Source organism: Crocodylus porosus, unplaced genomic scaffold, assembly GCF_001723895.1.
Source record: "Crocodylus porosus isolate Cpor-Errol unplaced genomic scaffold, CroPor_comp1, whole genome shotgun sequence".
NCBI classification, from domain to species: Eukaryota; Metazoa; Chordata; order Crocodylia; family Crocodylidae; genus Crocodylus; species Crocodylus porosus.
Genome location: NW_017728925.1, coordinates 11480658 through 11505770, shown reverse-complemented (window position 1 = coordinate 11505770; position 25113 = coordinate 11480658). Strand labels below are relative to the sequence as shown.

Here is a 25113-nt window from a genome sequence, read left to right as displayed (position 1 = left end):
TGTCAGAAATCAGAATTTAAAAATCAGAAGCTGTAAAGCAGGTGTGAACACGTAATCCAAGAAAACAAAACGATGGATTGAGATAGTGGAAATGTTTCCGTAATTTTAAAACATTTCAAAAAATTCACAACTATGTCATGTATGCAGTATCACGTTAATAGAAGTTGAGGGCATGGGATCAGATCTGCAAAGTGTTTTTATGCTTTGCTTTGCAGAATATAAATAGGCATTGCTTCCAAGGTGTTTTGCCTCCTAGCCTCTCCCCACCCCCCACTTTTTTTAATGATTTTTTTAGCTTTTCTCCCCACTTTTCCAGTGAGAAAAAAGGCTGGAAAAGGCATTCTAAACAATTCTATTTTTTCCTAAAAAAGTGAGAAAGTTTCCAAATTCAAACTAAAATTCAAAATGAACCACTTCTTTAAAACTCTAAAATGCTTGAGGGAAAAGCTAGAAATGATCGTATGCAATTTTTCAGTTTTATCCCAAACTCTGCTTTTGTCTACAAAAATGCCAGCTGTTCCAGCGCATGCATTTATTTGCTTGTTTTGATGACTTTTTTTGATTCAACTTTGTTTTCAGCAAGTCTCTTTCTTACCCAAAAAGGCTTCAGAGCAACGTGGGCAATATGGCCCAGTTTCATGGGGCTCTGTTGGACGTTTCATTTCCATTGCGCAGTTCAGCACCACAAAGGTCACATCGCCCTGAAGGTTACATTCCCACCCATCTACAGAAACCATACAGGGCTGCCTGGAGTTCCCCCTACAGCAGTGCTAGGCTGGACGGCCACTTTGGTTTCATTCAACCTGTGCTACAGAGGCCAATATCGTCTTCTCACCTGGTTCACTGCACTAGCACAACCCTGCACTCCCGGCTTCTCCACCTGCACGACTGTCTAACTGACCTGTACTATCCTTCCCGGCCATTGCAGCAGGTGTCCAAGGAAAGAGATCACAGGATTTCATCGCTGCCTGAACATGGCTTAGTATGCTGATAAAGCTCTCTGTGTAGAAAAGCCTCATTTAGGAGGCCTATGACCATACGGTTCACCCTCCAGTTGCACGGGACAGACACAGAGCTATTACTTGGAAAACACTGTGACTTCTCACCAGGGGCCCAAGCCGACACTAACTGGAGCCTTTTGCATCGGCTTTGGATCGAGCCTCCTGGGACCGAGTGTCATGAGCAGAGGGGACCGTGAGGATGGCCGAGGTCTACTGCACGGAGGAGGAGCGCAGGGACTGATGCAGTTAGCCCATTTTGGTAGAGAGGAAAAATACCAAGGAATTGCTGTTTTATATTGATTTGTCCAGGATTCTGGGAGCTCCTGTGAACAGAAGGTGTTGATATATCACAATATGTGTGCCTTCTAGTTTAACCGTTACGGGCAGACTTCTCTGTTTGTGTAACACACTGACCTCAGGACTATACCCATCCACACTGCCAGAGAACATGGGTATTTTATACCCACATATACATGCCAACAAATTATATCCTCAATGAGTAAAGTCCATGGTGCTTTGCTGATTTATACCAGTGAAAGTCTGGCATATATATAGGTTATAGATATAGACATATAAACTAATGATCTTTTAAAAGCATGGGCCACGTGCCGTCTCTAAACCAAGAGACGGAGAGCACGGATTTTTGTGGGGGGGGGTTTAAAAATATATATTTTAGTAAAAGCTACCTAGCATTTTCATGCTTCTTTTCCTTTATTTAAACAACACGTATATGATTGCACGCGCGTGCGCGCACCACACACCACACACACAAATTATATGGGCTGCAGATTTCAATTTTACATTGTTTGGCCTTTCCTAGCCCTGATCATACTTATTAACTAGACAAACCCATTGGAGATGATGAAAAACTTTGAGTTCAAAAGGAAAGGACAGGAGGGGGGAGTGGGGAAAAAAATGAGACAGAGAGAGAGAGACACAGAGAGAGAGAAAGTATTAAAAACTCTTTACTAAACATTGGAAGTCAAAGTCAGGTAGTTTCCAATTTTCTAAGCCAACTATGAAAACCCCTATTAAATAAAATAACTAAATAGAAATAAAAGTGACATTTGGCTTGCATTCCATCATTACGGCGCAAGTCTGTCTTCTTTTTATTCTCTCTCCTAAAAGCACAGTTCAAATGACAAATAGTTTGTTGCAGTGTATCAATGCCTTCTATTTATCCCTCCCCGCAGGGAGGCTAGGCATGCAATGTCATCTTTGAACGGGAGAGAGAGGGAGGAAAAAAAAAAAGGAAGAGTGTGTGTGTGTATGTGTGTGTGTGTCTGTGTATGCATGTGTGTGTGTAGAAAGAGAGAGGGAGAGAGAGAGAGGGGGGAAAAAAGAAAGAAGCAAGAAAAACGGGGCAAGAAGAGAAGAAATTGGAAGCAAATGGTCCATGAACTAAACCATGATGTAGAGCTATCGATGCCGCAAATGGTTTATTCATCCGGCTGATATTGTTGTGCCGGAGACTGAATGAACTCTTTCAGAGTGCCATATGAAGTTAAAGCAAGTAAATTTCTATCTTTCTCCGCATTAGCTGCCTCATTGCCCTTCAATCGGGCCTCACAGAGGCAGAAAATAGCTCAACCATCTGCTTTCAAATCCCTTCGTTTGGCAGGTCTCAGGGGTTTGTGGGGGGAGCCTCACGGCAGCTTGGCACCCCTCTTTTCTTTGATGGCCTTCTCTACAGAGTCTGGAGCAGCACCCCAGGGCCTAGGTTTAGGCAAGGGTCGGGGAGCTGCAGGGAAATCACTACCCCGCTAAAGCAGGGAAGAGACTGTGTTAATGTTTAACCCAATGCAAGTGTCCCCTGCAAATTCCCATGTGGGAAATGGGAGGGATGTGGCAGCAGCTGGCACCAAAGAGGTTAAAGGTGAACCCAGGAAAAGGTTATATCAGTCTAGGACGAGCGGCACTTTCCTTTCTGGGCTAGGCTAGGAAGCTGAGTTTTCTCATCTGGCTTTGGTCACCGGTAGAACGAACCTGGTGGCCTCCACCCAGCCCTTTATGGAGAGCTGCGCCTTGCTAAGCCGCAGCTGGGCTGGATACGTTCCCTGGGTCCAGCCAGGAGGAGCTCAGGAATGGGAGGGACTGACGGGACTGCAAGGGCGATGGGCTGCAGGGCAGGAGCAAGCTCTGCCAGGGAAGGGTCCAGAGCTGGAGGAGAAAGATCTGCTCCAGGGCTGGGTTGCGATGCACAGGCAATGCACCCATGCTCTGCACCAGAGCTGGGCTTGCAGGCCTTTCTTTCTCAGGCAAGAGGCATAAACCAAAAAAACCTTTATACCAGCCTGGACCACTTCTATGGAAGAAGGGAGAAACCAAAATGGAGCTGGGAACAAGATCCCGCAGAGGTACAGCATGGGCAGAAGCAGGGCTGAGTTCTGCGCAGCGCTGCAGGGTTCAACCTGGAGAGCCCTCCTCCGGGGAAGTGAGCTCTATCCAGCCTCGGTGAGCCCGATCCAGCCCTGGTCTGACCCCTCCAAGGCAGACATCCCTGCCACCTAAGTCAGTGGTTTCTGTGAAGGTGTGAAGGCAACAGAGCCCTCCCAGAAGCCAGAAGAGACCCTCCATGCCCATTCTACACAAGTCACGGAGTGGATCCACCAGCTGGCACCAGTGCTGACTGGTCTGGGTTAAATGGATGGTAATAACCTGGGGGTAATGGGCTCCATTATCTCATTAGCACCTGACCCCCGAGGCCGGTCCCCTTTCTGCTTTGCCTGCCACAGCACAGGGCTAGGACAGGAGACTCCACCTTCCCCAGACCCTGCTCGCACCCCCTCGCAGGCTGCCCCGGGGGCTGCACGGATCGTCAGGCCGCGAGTGCGTGTGGATTCCTTTTCATCTCTCTCCATCCTCTCTCTCCCCCCAGCTCCCTCCCTCCCGTCGCCTGATTGTCTAATTAGCACTGATGGATAGTTTAAGTAGCTTTCCTAAGTGTTGCGAGTCCGGCGGAGCATGAACTGGAAAGACATAGGCCAGCAGGCAGCGAGCACCACGAGCCCTATTAGGACACAGTTAGAGCAGGACCCATGCCTACCTGAATGACACACGCCGCACGGTAATAAGGACAGCTCACGGGGGAAGGGGGAGAGGACGGGAGGGCCATCAGCTTACCCCAGGGCAGATGGGTCTTAGGGAAACAAGGAGTAAAGCGGTGACCCACTGGGTAGGAAGAGGCAAGGGGGATCTTGGAGGCAAGGGTTTAGAGGGGAAAGTGTCCAGTGTCCTTGGCAGAAACCACATGGGTGCCGCACAAAGGGGCTGAGACCAGGAGCCTTTTAAAGCCTCGAGGAGCCCCAGTTCCCAGGTGCCTAGTGACTGCCTGGGAGCCCCGCGTGGCCATGCAACTGGGCCAGGCCACACTGTGGCCTGTGATCAGTGGCGGTACCCACAGCCGTTTGCACCTCAGCCTGGCGCCTGCAGGTCCTCCCCTAACCTGGGAGCTGAAGCCTTGCAGCACCGGACTGCTCAGTGCTCCTGAGAAGCTGTAGCCAGGGCCAGGACCAGGGCACTTGCCTATCCCCGTCCTGCCCTGCATCCACCCTGTCCCAAATGCAAAGGCCAGCCTTGTAGCTCTGATAGCTATATAAAGGTGGATATATAGGGAGGGATGAGGCTGGGATCTGGGCAGCATCTCCGGGTGGAAGATCCCCCTGTGGCTCTGAAGATTTCCCTTCCTGAGGATACTCCTGCAGTCCCCACCCATGACCCAGGCCCTACTGCATCCTCCCCAGACAGCCCCACTCTCCTCCCCTCCTATGCAGCCACACTTGCCCGTGGGCCTCCTGTCCACATCTGCCCAGACCTTCTTCACTTGCAAGCTCCAAGAGCCACATTGCACAAGCAGCTGCTAGGGTCCCCGTCCCCCCAGCATACACCGGCATCTGACTGCACCTCTCACCCCAGCAGGCAATGCCATGTGTCCTGGGGAGGAAAAGCTCTCTGCAGACTACAAGCCAGTCTCCCACCCTCCGCAGGGCACTTGTGACCTGGTCTCTCTCAGCTGGCTGGCACTGAGCAGCACTGCCCCGAGGCAGTCAGCTCGGAGCTGCTGCACTGCCATACAAAGGGATTTTATATTCTCTGATAGACCCCCTCCCTCCACTATAAAAGGATCCCTCCGGGGGGGTTTAACCCTTCTCATCACCCCAGAAATAAGCAAGTTAAAGGCACATAGGAGCCACAGACCTGGGCCAAGCTTATGGGGACCTTCCTCCTGGCAGGTGCATGCATCTGGAGAGCGGTTGGGCCAGAAACGTTCTGTCCATCCAAGATGCCCCCAAGCCCCTCACTCTCATTTGTGTCATCCAAGGGGGATGGGAGACATGTCCTGGAAGCTGGGGAGCATTCAGCAGCCAGCCTGCCTCTCTTTCCCCCTCGCACAAGTGCCTCATCTGTCTAATTGCTTCTTTATTGTTTCCCAATGACATTTTCTCCTTCGGTGTCACCCTGAAATGGTTCCTTCCCCTATTCATCCCAGCGGCAATTAATGTGCCAGGAGGGGGAAGGCGGAGAAGGGGTTGGGGAGAGAATGGCAGGGCCTGGCCTCCTCACCACACACGCCCTGCCGTGAAATTTCCAATTAGTCTGCAAATGCATCAGACGCCCTCGGCCCTGGTGGCTGCCATGTAAGACAAGGGATGTAAAAGGAATGATCAATTACCTTGGGGTTCTCCAGGATCCCGGCCTCGTAGCTTCAGATGGGAAAGGAGACCGGGAGAGAGAAGAAAAAAATTAGTCTTCCCCAACCTAAGGCCCCGCTGGGCTCGCTTGGTTCGGGCATGTGTGGCACACAAGGCAGGGGAGTGGCCGGCATGGCATCCAGCTGCCCTTGCTTCCCAGCCCAGCTGACCAGGGGGTCAAGCTTTTGGCTTGAAGGACTTTTTGGCTGGCCAGCAGTTTACAGCTGGGGGGGTCAAGCTTTTGGCCTGAAGGACATGGACAGAGGAAGAGCGGCACTGCCCAGGGGTGAGCCAGTCGTGGGGCTGCTCTCCCTGGTGCTGTTAATGCGAACGTATTGGGGGGGTAAGTGCCACGGGGTCTTGGAAGATAAGCAAAGCAACAGCTACTGCTACTTGGAGAGCAGGGCACGAGGAATGAGGTTGAGGCCTGGAAACAAAGAAGGGCAGGGGCTTTCACAGACCAGTCATGGGTCAGGATCCAGCCTGTAGGGAGAAGAACAACCTTCTTCGATGCCCACAATGCCAATTCTCCTGTGTCGTGTGTCTTGTGTTGTCCTCTACACCCGTGGAAGTTTTGACCAGTCCCAGCAGCACTGGGAACTGGTCATGCCACAAGGTGCAGGAGAAAAGAGCCCAGGATGCTGGCCCCTTCTCACCCTCCAGAAGCTCTTTCCATCCCTCAGGTCTCACCTGATGTGCATGAGGTTTTCATCCATGCTCCAGGGGCTCTTGGGAGTCACCGGGACCGGGATGCCATGTTTCTGTGGACGAGAAGGGAAGATGAACTTGGAAGCTCCCGCCGTTTTAGAAAGCTAGACTTGCTTCTCCATACAGGCTATGGCTTGTAACCCCTGGGTACCGCCCAGCACCGCCGCAACCCAAACACATGCCAAGAGGGAGTTAATGGCAGTCCTTAAAAATCCCCCAGAGCTGTTCAAAGGGCTAGCGTGCTTCTCTGCACCTTGAGGCCAAGGGGCACTGAGTTACTGCAGAGCACAGAGGTGGTTTCAAGCTCAGAAACAATTCAGGGAGGATGGTCTAAGCGACACCTCGGCAAAGAGGTCTGAAGCCGAGGGCTTAGAGGCCAGGCAGAGTGGTATTACTAGCACCAACACTTCATGGGACAGAGAGCCTGGTTCCCTGGGAATGCTCCCACGCCAGGACATCACCGGAGACTGCTGGTTAATGGTTAGCAACCAAACTGGAGAGACAAGCACCAGCCCATTCAGCCCTAAGGCCTGCACATACATGCAGGAAGGCAGCAAAATAACAAGGACGTTATAGAGTTCGTTTTAAAGGCCGTGATGCTGCCCAACCCCTCCAGCATGGCTCACCGCCTCCTCACACAACCTACTCCCCGGGGTGCACCCCACTTGCCCTGTCCCACCCAATTGCACACTACCACCCACTCCCTTAACATAAGGCTTGCCACTGACTGGGTCAGACCATGGGGCCATCTTGCCCAGTCTCCTGGGTCACACAGGGGCAGAGAGTGGATGTTGGAAGGGAGCGTGAACAGGGTCTCACCAGGGGTTTTTTCCCACTCTTCCTCTCCCACTTGCAGCGTCCAGCCTGTCTTGCCTTTGCAGACCGTCACGGTCCCGCAGCAACACCATCGCCGCTCAGGCCCGCACAGCGTCCACCTGGCACCTCACTGCTTCTACCGCCACCATGTCTACCAATGTCGGGAGCATCAGTGAGCAGACAGACACCCTCATCCAACCCACCAGCTCTCCACGCCACTGGGGTAGTCAGGTCAGGGATGGCTGCGCAATGAGCCACCTGCCCAAGCATTCACCCAGCGGCTCAGGTGGGGTTTGTGGCCTAACCTGCGCAGGTGCGTGTAGCGGAAGCAAGCATGCTCCCAGAAAAGAAAGCCCTGGTGTGGGAAGCAGACACTTTCCTAGACTTCAGGGCTCCGAGCCGGGTGGACCAGTCTGAGACCTTTCAATGAACTCCCTCTGACCAGCAGAGATGAGTATAAATCTGCCAAATGCTGGTGTGCGCATGGGCTAGCAAGCGACAGAAATTCAGGGAGAATGAATTCCCTGTCCCCATCCTCCCCACCCCATCCTGGGGCCAGGATCAAATGCAAGCAGCAGAGGAGATGCAGGGACCAAGCTGCAGCATGAAGCAGGACACGGCTCTGCCCACGCTCTCCCCTGGTGTCCCAGGCTGATCCAGCAAATCCAGGGAGCTCAGCCTGCAAAGCCCCACCTGGGCGCTGGGAAGCTCAGCTTCTGACATTTGGCAGCCTGATGATGAGGAGACCCTGCCCACCCTCCCACTCCCACCACCACGCTGCCCTGCCCGCTGCTTCTGATCGCTCCATTAGCTTTCAAGAGCCTGTTAGTCAATTAATGCTCTTCTTTGTTTATTCTGAATGAGCTATAATCACCAGCACAGGGTGGCCCGGAGGTAATGTTCCCTGCTAACAGCTCCACATCCCCCAACCCTCCTCCCTTGAGCCTGCACACATACACACACACACATGCACACTTCATAACTTTGCTCCTGCTCCCCACCCTCAGGTTTTGCACAAGAATTTCATGCTTTTCCTTCAGCCCCTGATTTTCCCCATGCTAAGCAGGTGGCAACAAAAAAAAAAAGATCCTAACAAATTGGGTTTCCTGTTTGACTCTTCTTACACACACCGAACATCAGGTTGTTTTTCCCAATTCTCCATTTTTGTTCTACCTTAAGAAAAAAAGGACATCAAAGCCCTGCAGCGCTCGGCTGTTTTGCTTGGGGCCTTGGATAACACCCATGCACCGATTCCAATGTCCCGCCTGTTTCAGTTAAAGTCACCAGTATGAGAGCAACCGAAATTACTCCCAGTCTATTCCCTGAATCTGTAAAAACAAAATGAAACCCATGCCTACCCTAACCACTTGCTTAAATCTCCCTTGAATCTCACACTTGCCTTAGGCTACAGTAACCAAGAGGAAAACCATATTTCCTGGGTCTGCCCCTTACTTGGTGAAAGTTAGTCTAGTGCCACTGAAGTCTATCCTGGCAAGAGATCAGGCTGTCTATTTTTAAGACATTTTTAGCTGTGTTACTAATGCTTTTGATTATCACTATAGAAATACCTATACCATTTTCAACCATTTATGCTTCTTCAGCATTGCCAGTTCCCGGTTTTCAAAACACTTAAGTCTAGCTTCCCCAAGAATCATGAGATTGGCTTAAAATCAGTTCAGTCGGTAGTGCCTTCTGATGCTTGTTTGTAGGCAGCAAGTGTCCCTCCATAACCCTGAAAGCTAGATTTTTATTTCTTAAAAATGAATGAAAGCCTAATCATGAGACTCTGGAAGCAGGGACTTAGATAAAAATCACCAAGGGCTGGCAATGGCACCACGCATTAGCTTCATGGATTTCACTCTACTTGGACTTTAACAGGAAAGAGCTAGGTACGTATTACCCAAGTATGCGTTTTGTTTTTAAAAACCCAAAGTGTTATTCATCCAGTGGATAATTTTCTTGTATTGGACTCACTTGATTAAGTTGGCGCTCTCACTTTTCCTTATGGACATTTTTTTTTTTTCCCCCCATTTTTTTGCACCGGTCCTGGAAGCAAGGTCAATGCATGGAGTGGATGGAGCACGCTCCGGTTCCACCACCCAATACCAAAAAGAATCTGCTCAATATAGACCTCCTATGGAGGACATATCAGAGACAATCACCTGCCCTGGGGAGCTCGCCTACGTGGTCACGCTGCTTCCCCTGCCTGCCATAAGGCTAGATCAGTATAACCAACCTGAGGGTAGTACTGAGGTCTCCACAATGTTGCAAAAGTTGGAGGGCAGAAGAATTACACCCCCAGCCCTGCACTCAGAGAAATCCTTTCCAGTTGCACTGAGCATTCCCCAAAATCCCTGTATTATGATCATGTGAATGTAAGGCCCAAACTGAGTTCATAGCATCTGGTGACAAATCTTGGGATTACTCACACGAGCCCATTTAGGCGGGTGTGCAGGGCCCTGCCCCTGCAAACCTTTACAAATGCATTCAGCAATATTTCCATGAGGAGTGAGAGTCCCAAAGGGTCGAATTTTCCCTCCAGACCCTGTGTGACTAAGTGAAGTGCACGCCTGAGTGATTAGAGCAGTGATTCTCAACCGGGGCCCATGCAATATTAGCGCCGTTAGGTGTGCAAACACCTACGCACAATCGATGCACAAGATCAACCCAGAAATTTCAAATAGGAATCCTTGCTTTCAGAACTGATTTCCAACCTGTTGTGGTCTTTCTGAGCTTGTTGCAACAAAAGAATTGCCCTATTGTTTTCAAGAAACCTGCGAGAGCTAAGCGCTGTCATTTTCTGACAGGTGCTTGGAGTCTAAAGGGGTGCCCTGAATCTAAAAAAGGTTGAAAACCACTGCATGAAAGGATCAGGCCCCAAAATAAGACTGACGTTGTGGGGGAGAGCAGATTTCTTCAGCTCTCAAAAGGGACGGGATGCCGGAGAGGCCAGTGGTGGCTGATCCGTCTTAAAGTCTCCCCCGCTTCTAACCTCCTCCCTGCAAATAGGGCCCCAAACAGTGGCTTCTCTCTCTCTCTTCTCTCTCTCTCTTTTTCATTTTTTTTTCCTCAAAAAAAGAGACACGTGTTCCATTTTCCATATAATAAAAACACAGCTCTCCTAATAATTCCACTACTTGACAATTTGTTTGGCAACATATGGGAAGCTCTTGTAAACTCCCCTCTTAATAATAAAACAACAGATGGCAAACACAATCCTCAACACGCAGCACTCCGGTCTTTAATGGGATGCGGAGGCCTCTCTCTCCGCTCTTAGCGCTCCACGTGGCGCTTCCCCTCCAGCTCAGCACCTTGGCTTCACGGATATTATCCAGCCAGCCTAGACGGCAGCTATTTAAAAACTGAAGCAATTTTCTGGTTTATGCACAGAGCTGCTTTTTTCCTTTTGATTGATTGAGCCCACTTGTCAAGCATTTCCATGAAGTCGCTAAAAAAGAAAGGTACCCTGGTGGGCACTTAAGGAACCTGATGCAAAACTTCTAATATGTTTTATTGCAACTTGTACTTCAAAAAGGAAGGGACGACAAAAGGGAAAATGTATTTGCTTTGTCTATTACGCAAGCCATTGAGCTAGGACCAGTTTCCTCAGAAAGTGGATTACAATTAACATCCAGGTAATTATGGGCCATTTAAAAAAAAAGAAAACCCACAATCATGCCCCTGAACAACAGCAAGGATCTCATGCAGAGCCAGCCTGAATTCCCACAAGGAACGGGAGCGATTGTGCTCCGCTCAAATCCAGAGCACCCTCGAATTAGAATATAAAAGGCTTTGCTGCAAGATGGAATCAAGACAACTCATGCACGGTGAAGGGAGAGAAAAACCAGGCGGATGGGTAACCTGGCGGGACAGATGAGCTGGGACTCAGAAGTGACCTCAAGGAGTCAAGCAGGGAGAGAGCCCATCCCCAGTTAAGCCAATCCAACCATCCCACTGACTTAATGGGAGTCCAGATTCTGCCCTGGAGCTCTACGGACCTCATTCCCCAGGGCCCTGTATTCTGTGCAGCCATAATGCCAGTGTCAAGAGGGCATAAAGCACCTCCTTTCTGATTTCAGCTTGCACTGGCAAAAATGATTGTGCATGATGCAGGATGGCAGAAGCAAACCCCTGGACCTCGGCTCCCCAGGGATGGTGCTCTTCCCTTCACCTGCCCTGCCATGTTATATTGCAGGAGACGGATTGTCTCCTCTGCCCAGCACAGTGGGGTCCTAGCCGTGACGGAGGCCTCTGAACGATATTGGGACACATGGGTTTGTTCTACATCTCTCCACTCCTGCACACACTGCAGGGGAGGTTGTAAAGGCATGCGTTCTGCCCCCGGGTATGGAGGGAGCGCTCGATGCTGCCACACAGCGATGCCTCCCGGCCTCTTAAGGAGGCAGGAAGGGAGCCCACTCCCTTGGTAGAGAGACAGCGCAGAGGACGGGACCAAAACGGAGGAAGCAGCCTACATCAGGAGCAAAGGGTGAAGAGGAAGGACCCAGGTCACGGGAAGGGGCCCCGTACCTTGGCATACTCCATCAAGTCGTTGCGTCCTTTGAAGCGGTTGTAGAACTCCGGCATCCTCCAAGGAGCGATGATCTGCAGGAAGGAGCAGAGACAGGGTCAGTCCAGTTGAACCACAGCCCTTGGCTACCTTTGTGGCCTGCTGAATCCCAGCCACGAGAGGCAGGTGGCCCAACCATCCTGGTCCCTCAGCCGCAGCTTTTCAGACTCTCATATGGTTCCCAGGGGTTGATCCCCTTCACAAGCGTGCGACAGGCCTGCAGTGCAGAGATCCTGACCCAGGGGCTCACAGTTGGCATCAGCAGGCCTGAGAGATTCCCTGTGAGCAAGCCAACTGGGAAGGATGTCCAGAGGCTGAAACGTGGCCAGGAGACCTACTTGGCTGAGAGTGCTGCATCCATTGCACCTATCCAACTTGACAAGGCACCCAGTGTAACAGGCAGAAGCAACGCGGAAAGGGGCCTTCACCCTGCTGCAACAAGCCAGGGCTCAGACCAATAGCACCCATCACAGGCATGAAGGTGAGTGCAAGACCTCAGCCCCAGTCGCCCTCCTGCCCAGTAGCTTCTGGTGAGAAACAAAGACATTCATGCATCCTGATCAGCCTTGTGAGCAGGGAAAAGCCTTCTCCTTCTCTCCCCCTTTAAAATACAGCACTGGCCTGAAAGCCTTGGAGAGCCAAGGCTGGTGTCTAACTACAGCTCTATCTGGAAGATCTTCCTCCAGCCCCACAAGTGTCTCAGCCCCGACATAGGGAAGCTATGTCTACTGGCCCACTGGATCCCTCTGCTCTCAAACAGGGGTGCGAGCACCGTCAGGGACTCACAATCACATCTCATCTTGTCTGCTGGAAACCGGCACCAGTGGGGAGCAGCCCCCGCACTGGTTAGCGGGGCCCTCCAGGCTAACCAGACATGGATCCAGCCTATCTTTTAGTTGCTACCATATCGACTGCCGAGCCCTGCATAGAGAAGCTTCCTCCCTAATTTTAATGCATTGCTTCGCACCCCACCAAAACCTGAGGAGGGGCAGAACTAGGTCTTACCTTACTTACTGCCGCTTCATGGATATCTAAGGAGCAACCGCTGCTGGCATTAGCAGGACCCTAAAGATGGGACTGGAGGTGTTTTACTGCACTGCAGTGAGCACCGTCTCCAGCTCACACACAAGAAGCTTTCGCATCTACCTTGAGATAAGGCGGAGAAGTGGACTCACCTCTGGCCCACCCCAATCCCAGGACTCCCGTGGCTCAAATAAAATGAACCCAAACCAATGCTCATTTGGGGGTGTCACAAAACCTGGGAGCATGGCCACATTTTGAGCCCTCTAACCTTTCTCCTTGAAGCCACCCCAGAAAAGAGTCTGCTCTCCCCAGTCTTCTGCAGAAGACCTGCTGCTCCCCGCTTTCTCCGCAGGACGCCCAGACCCCTCACCGTTTTGGAAGAACACATCTAAAACACCCCAACCTCCAGCCAAAAATAACACACACACAAAGCTCCTCTCCAGCCTGGGTTGGTAAAATTCCTAGAGCAGGGAGTACTGCAAAGGGATGCTCATAGCCTGAAGCACAGACCACATCCACTGGCAGATTTAATCTCACCAGACAAAGGTGGAGTAACCCAAAACCCTTGCAAGCTGCCACTGTAACCCTAACGAGCGGCAGAATATGCCAAGACGGGGGGAGGGAGAAGCATCCATTATCCCACCAGCCACTCAACACAGCTGCCTTGTTACTGTTTGTTTCACGGTGTCGTGGTGTTTGGGGTAAAAATAGGTCAATTAAAGATCATTACAGCCCCCTCAAATGCCAAAACGTCACCTCAAGCAGCTGGCGGCTTGTTAAAGAAAAACGCAATCGCTTTGAGTCTGTGTTAAAAAATAAAAATTCCCCGCAGCCGACTACCCGGAGCCTCAGCAATGCTGCTGGAGGGCTAGGGAGCAACCTGGGGACCCCGCCGGGGACCCGAATGTCTGCCTGATTCTTCTGCATGTAGGAAGCACTAACGGGACCAGTTTCACACATGTCCGGACACCCAAAAGTACCACTGGGGAAGAGAACGGACCAGGCCCTGAGCGAGGCAATTCAGCTGCAGTTACTGATCAAAACGGAGAATATTCAGTAACCTCTTGCACAAGGAAAGGGGAACATGTCACCAAGACAGCTGTGCTTGGTGACGGCTTGTCTTCTCACATAGACCATCCTGGCGACAGCACCACGATGACCCTGTTACGTTTCTTTCCGACTCGCATCAGCACCCAGAAGCATGGGTGCTTGGATCCCGTGCAGGGATAGGACTCAAAATTGGGTCTTCGTGGATAGGACGGAAAATTTAGAAATAAGCCTAAGCTGCCAAACTGAGGTCTGGATTCACACTTGGCCAGAGCGTAGATGCCAGGGGTTTGAGTTAGGCTCATTTTTGCTGGCAACATTACAGACCAGGGGAGGTTTACGCCACAAGAAGAGCATCTCATGGTATCATGGCATCTCCTGTCTCATCCAAAACACGGAAAAGCAGAGACAGCTGGGAACATTGTGAAGACCCATGCAGGCTTATTTTAAGGAACAGCCTGCAGTGTGACCCAGGGGTCTAGGCAAAGGTGAGGTTGACTTCCCAGGCTGTGACCAAAGGAGATAAAAGCAACAAAAAAGGGTGTTTGATCCAGTTCCATTTCTTGGGGCCTCAAAAAAAAAAAATCATCCCTGAAGGCTACTTGGAGTTCCCGCACCCAGGGGAAGGGTCCAGGCTTCATGGAGCATTTCTGGACACTATACTAACCAGAAATGCTAGGAAAACATTTTTCATCAAGACTTTCAAATGTGAAGGCTACAGCAACACTGGAAACATTTTAAAATGTGTTTCCACAACATTTTAAATGAAAAACCAAAGCCCTTCACTGCATTTTTAAAGATTTTGTCAAGAAAAAGGGTTATTTTTTTCCAGTTTCCCCCCAAATTGTCCCTACTAGACAAGCAAAGAAAGGAAGGGGAGACTGAAAGTAGGGAGGAAAGAAAGGAAAAAACAGGGGCGCTTCCCATTTCTAATCATGGGAAAATTCAAAAGAAGGAAAAACTCTCACTGAGGGAGAAGAAAAAGATTTCCCTTCACTAAAAACAGTCTTGAACGAGATTGTTATAGCCAGCTCCAACACAAACACTCTGAAAGGGGCTATGGTGGCAGAGTCGGCGCTCATGGCCACTCTTTTTGCAGGTGATGCCCTGGAGACCAGGTCAAAAAGAAGTGGAAGCATGGACCCCTTGGAGATCCCACAAGGTAGATGTGAAATGTGTGGAAGGCTTTTCCATGGCCCATACCATACCACAGAGAGTGAACCCAAGCACTCAAGAAGCATCTCAAGTACAGAGTAAACCTGCAAACAAGCATTACAGACCCTTCCCCATGCCAGTCAAAGCGTGCCCAGGTCTTCACCAGGCTTGGTGGAAGTCTACAGTCCTTACCTTGATTTTAGGGCACAGGGCGTAACAGGTGAGCTCAAACCGAATCTGGTCATTCCCCTGCAACAGAGAAGAGGTGGGCTGAGGACAGTCCTGTGACTAAGCCCCATCCCTTATGTTCAAACATCGTGCACAGGGCTGCGAACTTGGACGCAGGTGGTGGCAGCATCCCAGAGCAAGGCAACATGAATCAGGTCTCTGTGGTCTCCTCAGAGCTGAGGTCAAGATGGAGCCCAAGGCCCGGCTGTGCCCCTTCCCCAGCAGATATTCCCACTGGGGCCAAGGTCTAGGGCTATGCACCCCAGCTCCGACCACTGCAGCTCGTAGGGAGAGGGCTTTGGGACAGCACGGGGGAAAGGGGATGAGACAGGAAACTCCGGGTGTGTTAAGAACAGTACTGCCTTGTGCATTTGCCAAGCCATTTACAAAAGCAAGCAAGAGAACCAGTCAATGCCAAGCCGGGGCATCCTCGTGCAGCACAGGCAGTCTTTGGAGCACTTGCTTTCCCTGGCTGAGCTCATGAAAGCAAAAGCCCAGGGGTACCAAAGGCTCGTGAGCCAGATCCTCAGGTGGCGTAACTCCATTGCGCCAACATGGCTCCACAAAGTTACACCCGCTGAGAATCCAGCCCAGTGGCTCTCCATCTTCTCATCCTATCCAATGAAGGGAAAGCAGAGAAAAGGTCTGCAGATCCAGACTGAGGAAAAGAAACTACAGGAACGGTAGCAATGCAATATCAGGAGCCCGTAATATGTACAGCAGTGCCTGGAAACAAGAGATGCTGAATCTCAAGCAGGAGCGAAGGCCTGTTTGTCACATTGCCCCCCCGCTTTATTGTGTGCCCACGAACACATGACAAAAACGCTCTTATTTACCGGGACAGCGGCTAATGGGCAAGTGGCCCCCTGACTATATCAATGTGAGAGCATGAGAGCCAGCGAGACCCAGACAGTATCTGTCTCTAATTAACCTCCTCTCTCTGTAATCCCTAACCCATCTGTTTTAGAATTACTGGAGACGACAAATGCTGGCTCAAAGCCATGCCGCAGCCATATCGCTCTGTCCATCTCTGCCTCTGCTGTCAGCCAGGCACACGGCAGAGCTGAGAAAAACACAGCTCAGTGCTGCTGCCCAGCCGTGACGAGAGCCATGTTGCAGGGAGAGGTGCGCACACACGTACGCTTGAGCTGAACCAAAGGCATAAGGCACGTGCAGAAGTTGCCCTTTGCTGTGGCATCAGGCACTGCTAACTGTGAAGCCGGTCGCCATACAAGCAGCCTCTCAATAGGAGATCCCATCCAATTGGGATGAATAAACCTGCCCCAATCCTGCAGCAACTTGGGAGCTGCTCAGGACTTTGATTTGCTCACAGAACTTCACAGCCACTGCAGGGCGGGAAGCCAGACCTTCCTGAGTCAGGAGAACCAGCCTCTGAGCTAAAAGAGCATTGCCATTGCCTGCCAGCGGTATAGGACCTGTGGCTGGTAGCTGAGAAGCTCCGTCCCCATTTGGTAGAAGGCAACTTTATCCAGTGCATTACCCTAGGTAACCGATGCCTCCATAAGCTCCCAGAAGCAAATCATGCTCAGGAAAGGCAGGTAGACATCCCCTATTTGAGACAGAAAATCAGTGCAAGAGCAATCCGGCTCATAGGAATGACCTTGGTAGGAACAGCTGGCTCTTAGGCCATTCACTGGTTTCAGGCATAAACAGCTTGGGTTATGTAGGCAGCTGGACCTGCAAAGGGGAAGGAGAACTTGAAACAGAGGCCTTTCCTACATAGAGAAATGTTCACCCTACAGCAGTGGTTCCCAGGCTGTGGTACAGGTACCGCCTGTGGTACACAGACAACCTGTCAGTGGTATGCATTAACAGTTTTATTATAATTACTTTATATGACACGAATTTGCTGGTGGCACTTAAGGTTGAACTGAAAAAATTGCTGGCGGTACTTAAGGCTGTACTGTTTTAAATTGGTGGTGTGCGATCTGTCAGAGTCTGGGAACTGCTGCCCTACAGTACACTGGGCCCTGCAGACAGGCTCAGCTCCCTCTGGGAACACCTCTCACTGGGAAAAACCAGTGGCCTTTTTTGGTTTAGCTCCTGTTATTTCCAATATCAGGACATCCATGAATTTCCACCTCCCTAGGAACCGGCCCTGAGTCTGAGACTCCAGCTACCATGGGCGATCTCTGTGGCTTTAACTCGCCCTAACATGTGCATGAGCTCAGGGCAGTGCTAACAGTTCATCTGTGCCCATCTCTGGATCAGCCCTGCAGAGAGGACAGGACTGTGCATGGCATGACTGAGCCATTCCAGGTGGCCAACGGAGGTGCTTTCATGCCTTTAGCAAGCCCTCTCCACTGCACCACAGGCACGTGTGACCCCAGGGATGCATTTAATGTTACCATAGGTATTTTTAGAGGGATGGATTTTCAGAAATAGCTGACGACCCCATACGCACTCAGCCTGCTAAATGTGTCACTGAGACATCTTGAGGGCTTGTCTAACCCAGGCTTACCAAAATGACTATGTATTGCTTTGGACCGCGAGCATTAAAGGAAAAAAAACCCAATTACTGAAGCTAACCCAGGCTTACAAGACAACCTGAAAGTCAAACCGGGACAATGCAGAGTAAAAGCAACACACCAACGCAGGCTGCCCAGTCTGTACAAGTTCAGTGGCAGTCCAGATGTGGGCAATGCCAAAGGCATTTAGGCACCAAGCCCTCTTTGTGGACCAGGCCTAGGTTCTAAATCAGAACGAGTCACAGAGGGCTCCCGATTCCCTTGCAGGCAGGGACAACTCACAGGACCCAGGTCTGGAGGTCTAAGGGGACAAGCTGCAACAGTGAACTTTGAAGAAACCTTCATCTTCTTTCCAGGGAGCTGGGAGAGGAGCATGAAGGTGTTCCAGCTGCCTGCGGAGGGTTTAGATTGAGAGTGTGGTCAGGGGTAGAAAGGTAAGAAAGATTTATTGACTTAAGAAAAACACAACTACGTGTAGTAACAAGACAAACAATGACAGACAAAAGCAATTTGCGTTGGCAACTTATTGGCAGTCCCTCTGATGCTCAATACACAGCAAGCTTCTTTTTCCGCAAAGTTCAGCGAGGTCAGGCGTCCCTGGACAACACTGTCTGAGGGGTGCCGGGAAGGACCCTGGAATGCAGCTCTTGGGCTCCTCGAGGTCCACAGGCCCACTGATCTAGGCAACAGCTAACTAATCCTTTTCACAGAGCTGCATCTTCCTTCTGAATGGTTTCCAAATATTTCAGCTAATTTATAGCTTTTGAAAGACACTGATAACGTACAACCACTTAGATTCCTTTTCTTCAACTGTCCTTAGACTGACCAATAGCAGTACAAGCCCTGCATTCTTTTGATAAGGTAATTTTAACTGCGCCACAGGGCCTTCCTACTTCTAGGCTCTGCTAAATTTGCTAGGCCTTACTTTATACAAGGTCTCACTACATCTTAAACTATATTAGGCTTTTAGCAACAACTTATAGCTTAATATCTAAACAAATACAGGAAAACATTTGGTCTAATCTTGACAGAGCCTTCAGCAAGAACTTTTATCACACAGACATACTTTTCAGCTGCCACAGAAGGCACTGAGGAGGATGGCTGTGTAGGGAAGAAGATCATGGAGTGTGAGATGGGGGGGCGGGGAGGAGTTGATGGCTTGCTGGATTGTGGACACCCTTTCATCTTAATTGGTCCTTGCCAACAAGCCCCCTGGCAAGAGCTGTCTAATGAGGCCAGGTACCTTGGTGCAGGAGGGTAGGAGCAGCTGAGGGAGCTATTAGTCCTTTTTAGGGAATAGAGATGAGTGCCCAGTTTCCACCGCCACTAAACAGGATACCCTCCCCTCACCCCCCCGTTCCCACAACCCAGGCCCAGCGGATACATTTGCTGCTGGTCCAGGGAACCCCCTGGGACTATTACACACGTTCACATATGAAAGTACATACACCAAAACACTAATTTCCCTTACAGGCCCAAAACACGTCCATCTGCTCCTGAGACAAGGGCGCTGCAGATGGTGCGCATTTAAGATGCTGGAGCCCCTGCTGCTGCCGCAGCCGGGAACGGCACATTCCCAGGTCAGGTTACCAGCACTCATCTCCTCCTCCCCAAACCATTAAGCTGAGGAGAAGACAGACTTGGCAGAGGCTCAGGGTGCTGCTTCCTGGCTACTCAGAGTCAGAGTTGGTGGGGGAGGGAGGTTGGCTTCTGCAGTGTCAGTCCACGGAGGTGACTTTTTAGCAGGGGGCAGCGGAGGGGAGCTCAGTGCAGAAGCAAGGGTATTTGGGGGCTGTATCACTCAAGTGCAGAGCATGGCAGCCAAGCAGGCATGGCATCTCTGGCTCCAGAGCCATGCAAGTGAATCCTGCTGCATGATGTGTGCCGCCGGGAATGGGACTTGGTCCTTCAGGCTGAGGCATCAAGGGATGCTGGCCCCATCCACTGTAAGCCTCTGAACTTACTTTTTGGATCGCTCAAGAGCACCCTCGAGTGGACAGCTTAAAGAGGAGCAAACAGAAAGGGTGACACCTGCACAAGGGAATATAGCAAGGCGCATGGGAAAAGCCTGTGCAGGGGAGCTGCACCACATAAGTGGCTCCCTATCCTCCACAGGTGACCAGCACTTTCAGATGAACAATAAGAGACTGAAGAGCTCTATCCTAGCAGACATCCCTCGAGATGCTGCCCCTCCTGCTTCTAAGTCTTAATCCGTTGCCTGTCACACCATACAGCAGCAAGCTCTTCAAACCCTCTGCTGAGGCCATCTAATAGCAATCGCCCTCTTCCTAGCTTGTCCCATTGTTTCTCCTTTGGGCAGGTTAACTCAGATTGGGCCCTCCTCCATCTTCTTTTCGGTGGACTCTGGAGGCCTGATACACCTCCCAACTTCCCACGGCACACCTGGAGATCTCTGACAAGCATCCAGCCTGGAAACAACTCAGTGGTTTTAGATGGGTGAATATAGAGAAGCATTTTCTAGCCAGCTCCATGTCCTCCTCGCTGGAGGCAGAGTGAATGTCCACCACAGGCCACGACAAGTGCACATGGTGCATGCATGCCCAGAGAAGAGAGGGCGCAGGTGGTGGAGGGGACATACCTATGCTTACAAAGTGTTTCCACCATCAGGGCTGCATCAGAGCAGCACCGGAAAAGCTAGTCCCAGGCTAGAAGAGAAGCAAGGGTTGACTGTGCTGCAGGAAAGCTCCATCTCGGTCTAGAATGAGGAAGAAGGAAGGAAGGAAGGCGACGTCCCTCTTTGGTTTTACATGGGCAGGTTGTCTGGACCAGCAGCCAGGCCCCACTGTGCCACTCTGTGGTCTCTGTCTGCCTCTAGCGGGGGAATCTCCATATTGCCACCATTTGTGCTTGCTCTTTGCCGGCTGGGGAGCAAGTCACCCACCTCCAGAAGGGCAATGCAGGGTCCTTGCCCCCTCTAGTGGAAAATGCTGGCCAAAAAAACTTCCCCCAATGTGGTGATCAATGCTGCCTCGTCTCTCCCGAAGAAGGCTGGATAGATTTGCACCGTACAGACTAACCAAAGTAGATAGCTAGCTGGGACAAGCTTTCCCAAGTTCAAGCTCACTTCATCACCTGTGTCTCCCTGCTCTTCAGGGCATTCCAGATGAGGAGAACCAGCCCCACCTGCTAACCCTCAAGCAGTTGGAGCAGAGCTCTCAGGTGAGGAGAGAAAAAGATTTGTCCTAAAATAAAAGGAAGGTGGAAGGTACTGATACAACTTAAAAGCATCCATTTCTGCATCGCTTCTCAGAACTGCAGCAGCCCTGAGCTGCAGAGGTGAGCAGTCCTGCCTCTCAGCACCTCCCCTAATGCCACACCTCGCCCGCAGCACCCGCTTCCACAACTGGGGCCCAGGCAGCAAGAGGGGCCATTGGCTGCACTGCTGCCCAGGTATCCTCCAACCCTGACAGCCTCAGCACCACCGCTGGAGCATTCCCCATGCACCAGACACATGCAATCACATGCACCCCCCAGGAGAAAAACAAGCTGTTCCAGATCAGAGATTTGCAGCAATTTTCTTCTTTCATCTCCCTTGGAATATGACCAGTGAGGTCAAAGGAAGTCCTTCTTTATCCCCCTTGAAGCATGCCTGGGATGTTTTTATAGCTCCTAAGAGCGGATTCTGCCCAGAGTTGACTACACATGGGAGTTTCCATCCTCGGGGACATTTAATATTTCCAAATTTATTAAAGACCCCAAGTAAGTTAATATATCCTGACATGGAAGAGACAATTCAGAAGAGTCTCAGCTTGGAAGTTTGGATTCAGTGCATCTACACATGCACTTTAATGCTCATTAGCCTATTTTAATGCACATTAAAGCATCACTTTAAATACCATGCTACTTAGTTAATGCTCATTAAAATAGGCTAATGCACAGTAAGTGCCACTTAAAAATCATGATCTTTAATTAATGTGCATTAAGATAGGCCAATGCATATTTTCTTAGTACTCTACAATGGAGGTACTAGATCTAATGTGCGTTAACTAAAGCATGTTAATGCATGCACGTTAATGTAGACGTGCCCAGTTTTGACTTTAATCTACATCCATTCAGCTGCACATCATGTCTACAGAAGATGTTGTCCCAAAAACCTCCCATTTCTCCTCTCTGAGCCAGGCTCTCAGGCCAGTCCAACAATGTGCCACAACCATGGCACTTCAATAACGCACCATGACAATGGGTAAAATGGCTGAGGGAAGTGCATTCTGGGAAATGAAGCCTAGTCTACTAAAATTGCCAGGAGGCATCAGGACAACTCAGGCAGACACTGGATTCATATCAGATAGCCCAAAACACTTTGGTTCAGCTCAACAGCCCCAAATATTTTGTCCTGGTTTCCCAAAGGATAAAAAAAATGAAGAAGTATGATAACATTTTACTTGGGAAACCTGACATTTTTTTCAAGCTACATTTTCCATTAAAAAATATGGAAATAAAATTCCCAGCCAAGAGACCTAGAGAAGGGACACATTGCATTTCAAAGCCCAAATATATCCGAGCTGGTCCTTGGGGAAGCTCCATGCTCACCCGTCAGGGAATCCCATATTCACAAGCACCCAAAACCCAACTTAGAGTAAGGTAAACCTCTTCCCTTTCCTTACCTTCCCCGTGGCTCCATGGGAGACGTACTGAGCTCCTTCCTTCTGGGCGATTTCCACCTGCTTACGTGCAATGCAAGGCCTGGCCAACGAAGTGCCCAGGAGATACCGGTCCTCATACAGGGCATTGGCCTGGACTGCCAGCCAGATGAACTCCTCCACAAATTCCCTGCTGATGTCCTCGATGTAAACCTGCAGAAGGAGAGAGCCCCAAGCAATGAGAGTGGCCTAGGAAACTCCTATCGGCATAGGGTGCTTGGAACTGGTGGGATGGTCTATTTATCATTAGACTTCACCCTGCTCCACAGCGTCCCACTGGCTGCATCCATAGTTCTCATTTTTTTGCTCAGACTCCAGAAAGATCCAGCTACATTTTTTTCAAAGAATGGGTCCAATTCATCCCTGGTGCAGCATCATGAAATTCAATGGATGGTGTAATGGTACTAGTACAACTAATGCATCAAATGAGAATTTTCCCTCTTCTAACGATTTGTAAAAGTTCTGCATCAACAGCTCTGGAAAACAAACCACTCTGAGAACAGATATTTGATGGCAGAAACTTCTTTATGGCACCCAACCCCCCCAAAATGGAGTGAATCCAAATCCAGCTGTCCTTGTCTGGGTGCAACCAGCAGCCCATTCCTCCATATGCAACCCCTGGTACCCATCAACCCCTCAAGGGCATCTTCTGATATTTAGAGGCAGGAAGAGAAAGCTTTAGAGGAACAATTTTAAAAAAAAAAAATTATGGCAGGAAAAGGATTTTTTAAAAACAGGGTAAAATGAATAGATGAAGAAGAAAAGAAACAGGGAATGAAAGACAGCATAGGAAACAGGTGCTGACATTTAGATGGAAGAGAAGAGAAAACAGGACAGGAACTTGGGTAGAAGCTAAAGAAGAGATAGCCTTTAGTTCCTGCTCCAGGAAGATGGATCCTAAACTCCCCAGGCCAAAAGCTTTGCAGGCTGGCATGCACCTTCATCATCCAACTGTGAGTTGAGAAAGGGAGAGGAACCCCATGAAGCACTTCTTACAACTTGGGGACCCCTGCTATGGAGAGCTGGCTCCATGCAATGCTTTGCACCTGGGCGTTAACAGCAGCTTGGTAATCTGTAGGTGAGAGGAATCGCCAGAAATGCTCCTGGCTTCATATAGGAGGAAGGGTAGCTGGCCATCCTTACCAGAGGTGTCCCAGCTCTGAGGCTGGAGGTGGCCCCCCAGTTTGAGTGCACAGGTCCCAACGGCCCAATGGGGCCATAAGGCTGCAGAGATGCACCACACAGACTGTGTGGGGGCATGAGGGATGCCCCCCTTCTGGTGGCAGGGCACACAGAGGAGGTAAATAGCTGTTTAGCATCGCAGGGACAGCAGCTCTCCCACCGCCCAAATGGCAGAGGTCTGGATTCATGGTCCAGAATCCCAGCCCAGCCCCACTGTGCATCGACTACGTATTTTATTCAGTACCCCTGCCCTCGATCTGCCGGGGAGGGCTCATTACTTTAGCCCCTGCCAGGACCTGCAGGTCTGTTGCCCTCCTTGGCATGAGAGGAGGGAGAGGCCTTTGAATAACACGGAGCAGCACGGATGCTGGGGGCTGGCGTTACCTTTTTGGCTCCCAGGCTCAGCGCTTTCTTTCTCGCCTCTTCGAAGTTCTCATTCTGCCCAATGTTGGCCTGGAAACGAGAACGAGAGAAAGCGCAAGAAGTGAGGACCGAGAACGTGAGCTCAACCCTGCCAAGCTCTGGCCAAGGAGTCTCCAAGACTGTGGAGCAAGGAGGAACCCAGAATCCTCTGGCTTCATCCCACGGGGAAAGACGACCCCGAAGGGCAGAAGGCTCCAGGCTATGGCGAGGTTAGAGCGGAGGTCCCGCTTGCCCCAGCTGCATGGCTAGAGGACACCCCTACCCGACAGCGGAGGCTGCCCTCAGCCAGGGGAGATCCCATTCCCTGCCCGGGCTGCAGAGACACCTGCGTCCCTGACAGGGAGGACTCCAAGCCTGTTCCTGCGATGAGCCCAAGCCCGAGGATGTACGGCTGTGCTGGTGACCCTTGCCCATCGAGCAGTGGGAATGATGCTCCACTCTGTTTGCTATTAACCTTTACCAGCCTCCCCAGGCCATGCATGGCCACATCCCCTTTTCTGCTGTGACCCAGCCATTAAATCCCTGCTGCCACAACAATCCCTGACCCAGAGTCCAGGCTGATTCGCATGACCCTCTGCCAGCTGGATCAGTGCCTGGTCCCTTGGTGCATACCCAGCTGGTCTCTGCCACTCCAGGAGGCTAAAAGGGAAAGGGTTGGCAACTGGGTGCATTCCCCTGGAACCCATTAATGAGGCCTCACACCTGCCCATTTCCCACCTGGCATAATGAGATGCAGCCCATAGCTCTGCTAGGCCATGCGGGAGATGCTGGGGTCCAGTGGCCCATCTCCAGGGAGGGTGGTCACCCCTCTCTCTTGCTGTACAGGGAGGGTGTCCCAGCCCTAGCAGGCTCCTCCATGGCCCCACATGTTCTGAGAAGCATTATATTAGCCAGAAAGCAACAGAGCATTGCTGCAGCCTCAGCTGCCATGCGAGCAGAGCTCAAGGAGCACTGGGCTGCAAACACCGCTGTCATTTGTGGAGTCCAGTCACCCCGTCCCCCCCATGCAGATCCCCCCTGCTCCTGCTGTCACACCAGGCTCTGCCCCTGCCAGGCAGAGAGAACAGAAGCACTTGGGTGCTGAGAGCCCATCACACACCCTGCCTTGCCCACCTGAGG

General features: G+C 50.9%; 1 protein-coding gene across 1 annotated transcript in view; it reads right to left on the bottom strand.

The window, feature by feature from the left end:
* ASS1 (argininosuccinate synthase 1) overlaps positions 1–25113 on the bottom strand; it is a 65415-nt gene that overhangs the window by 32311 nt on the left and 7991 nt on the right. The window contains exons 4-9 of the mRNA XM_019540796.1: positions 23956–24024; positions 22354–22542; positions 15204–15260; positions 11747–11821; positions 6383–6453; positions 5674–5704 (exon numbers count right to left, since the gene is read on the bottom strand). Of these exons, the coding sequence (XP_019396341.1) occupies positions 5674–5704; positions 6383–6453; positions 11747–11821; positions 15204–15260; positions 22354–22542; positions 23956–24024 (492 nt within the window). The remainder of the gene's footprint in view (positions 1–5673; positions 5705–6382; positions 6454–11746; positions 11822–15203; positions 15261–22353; positions 22543–23955; positions 24025–25113) is intronic.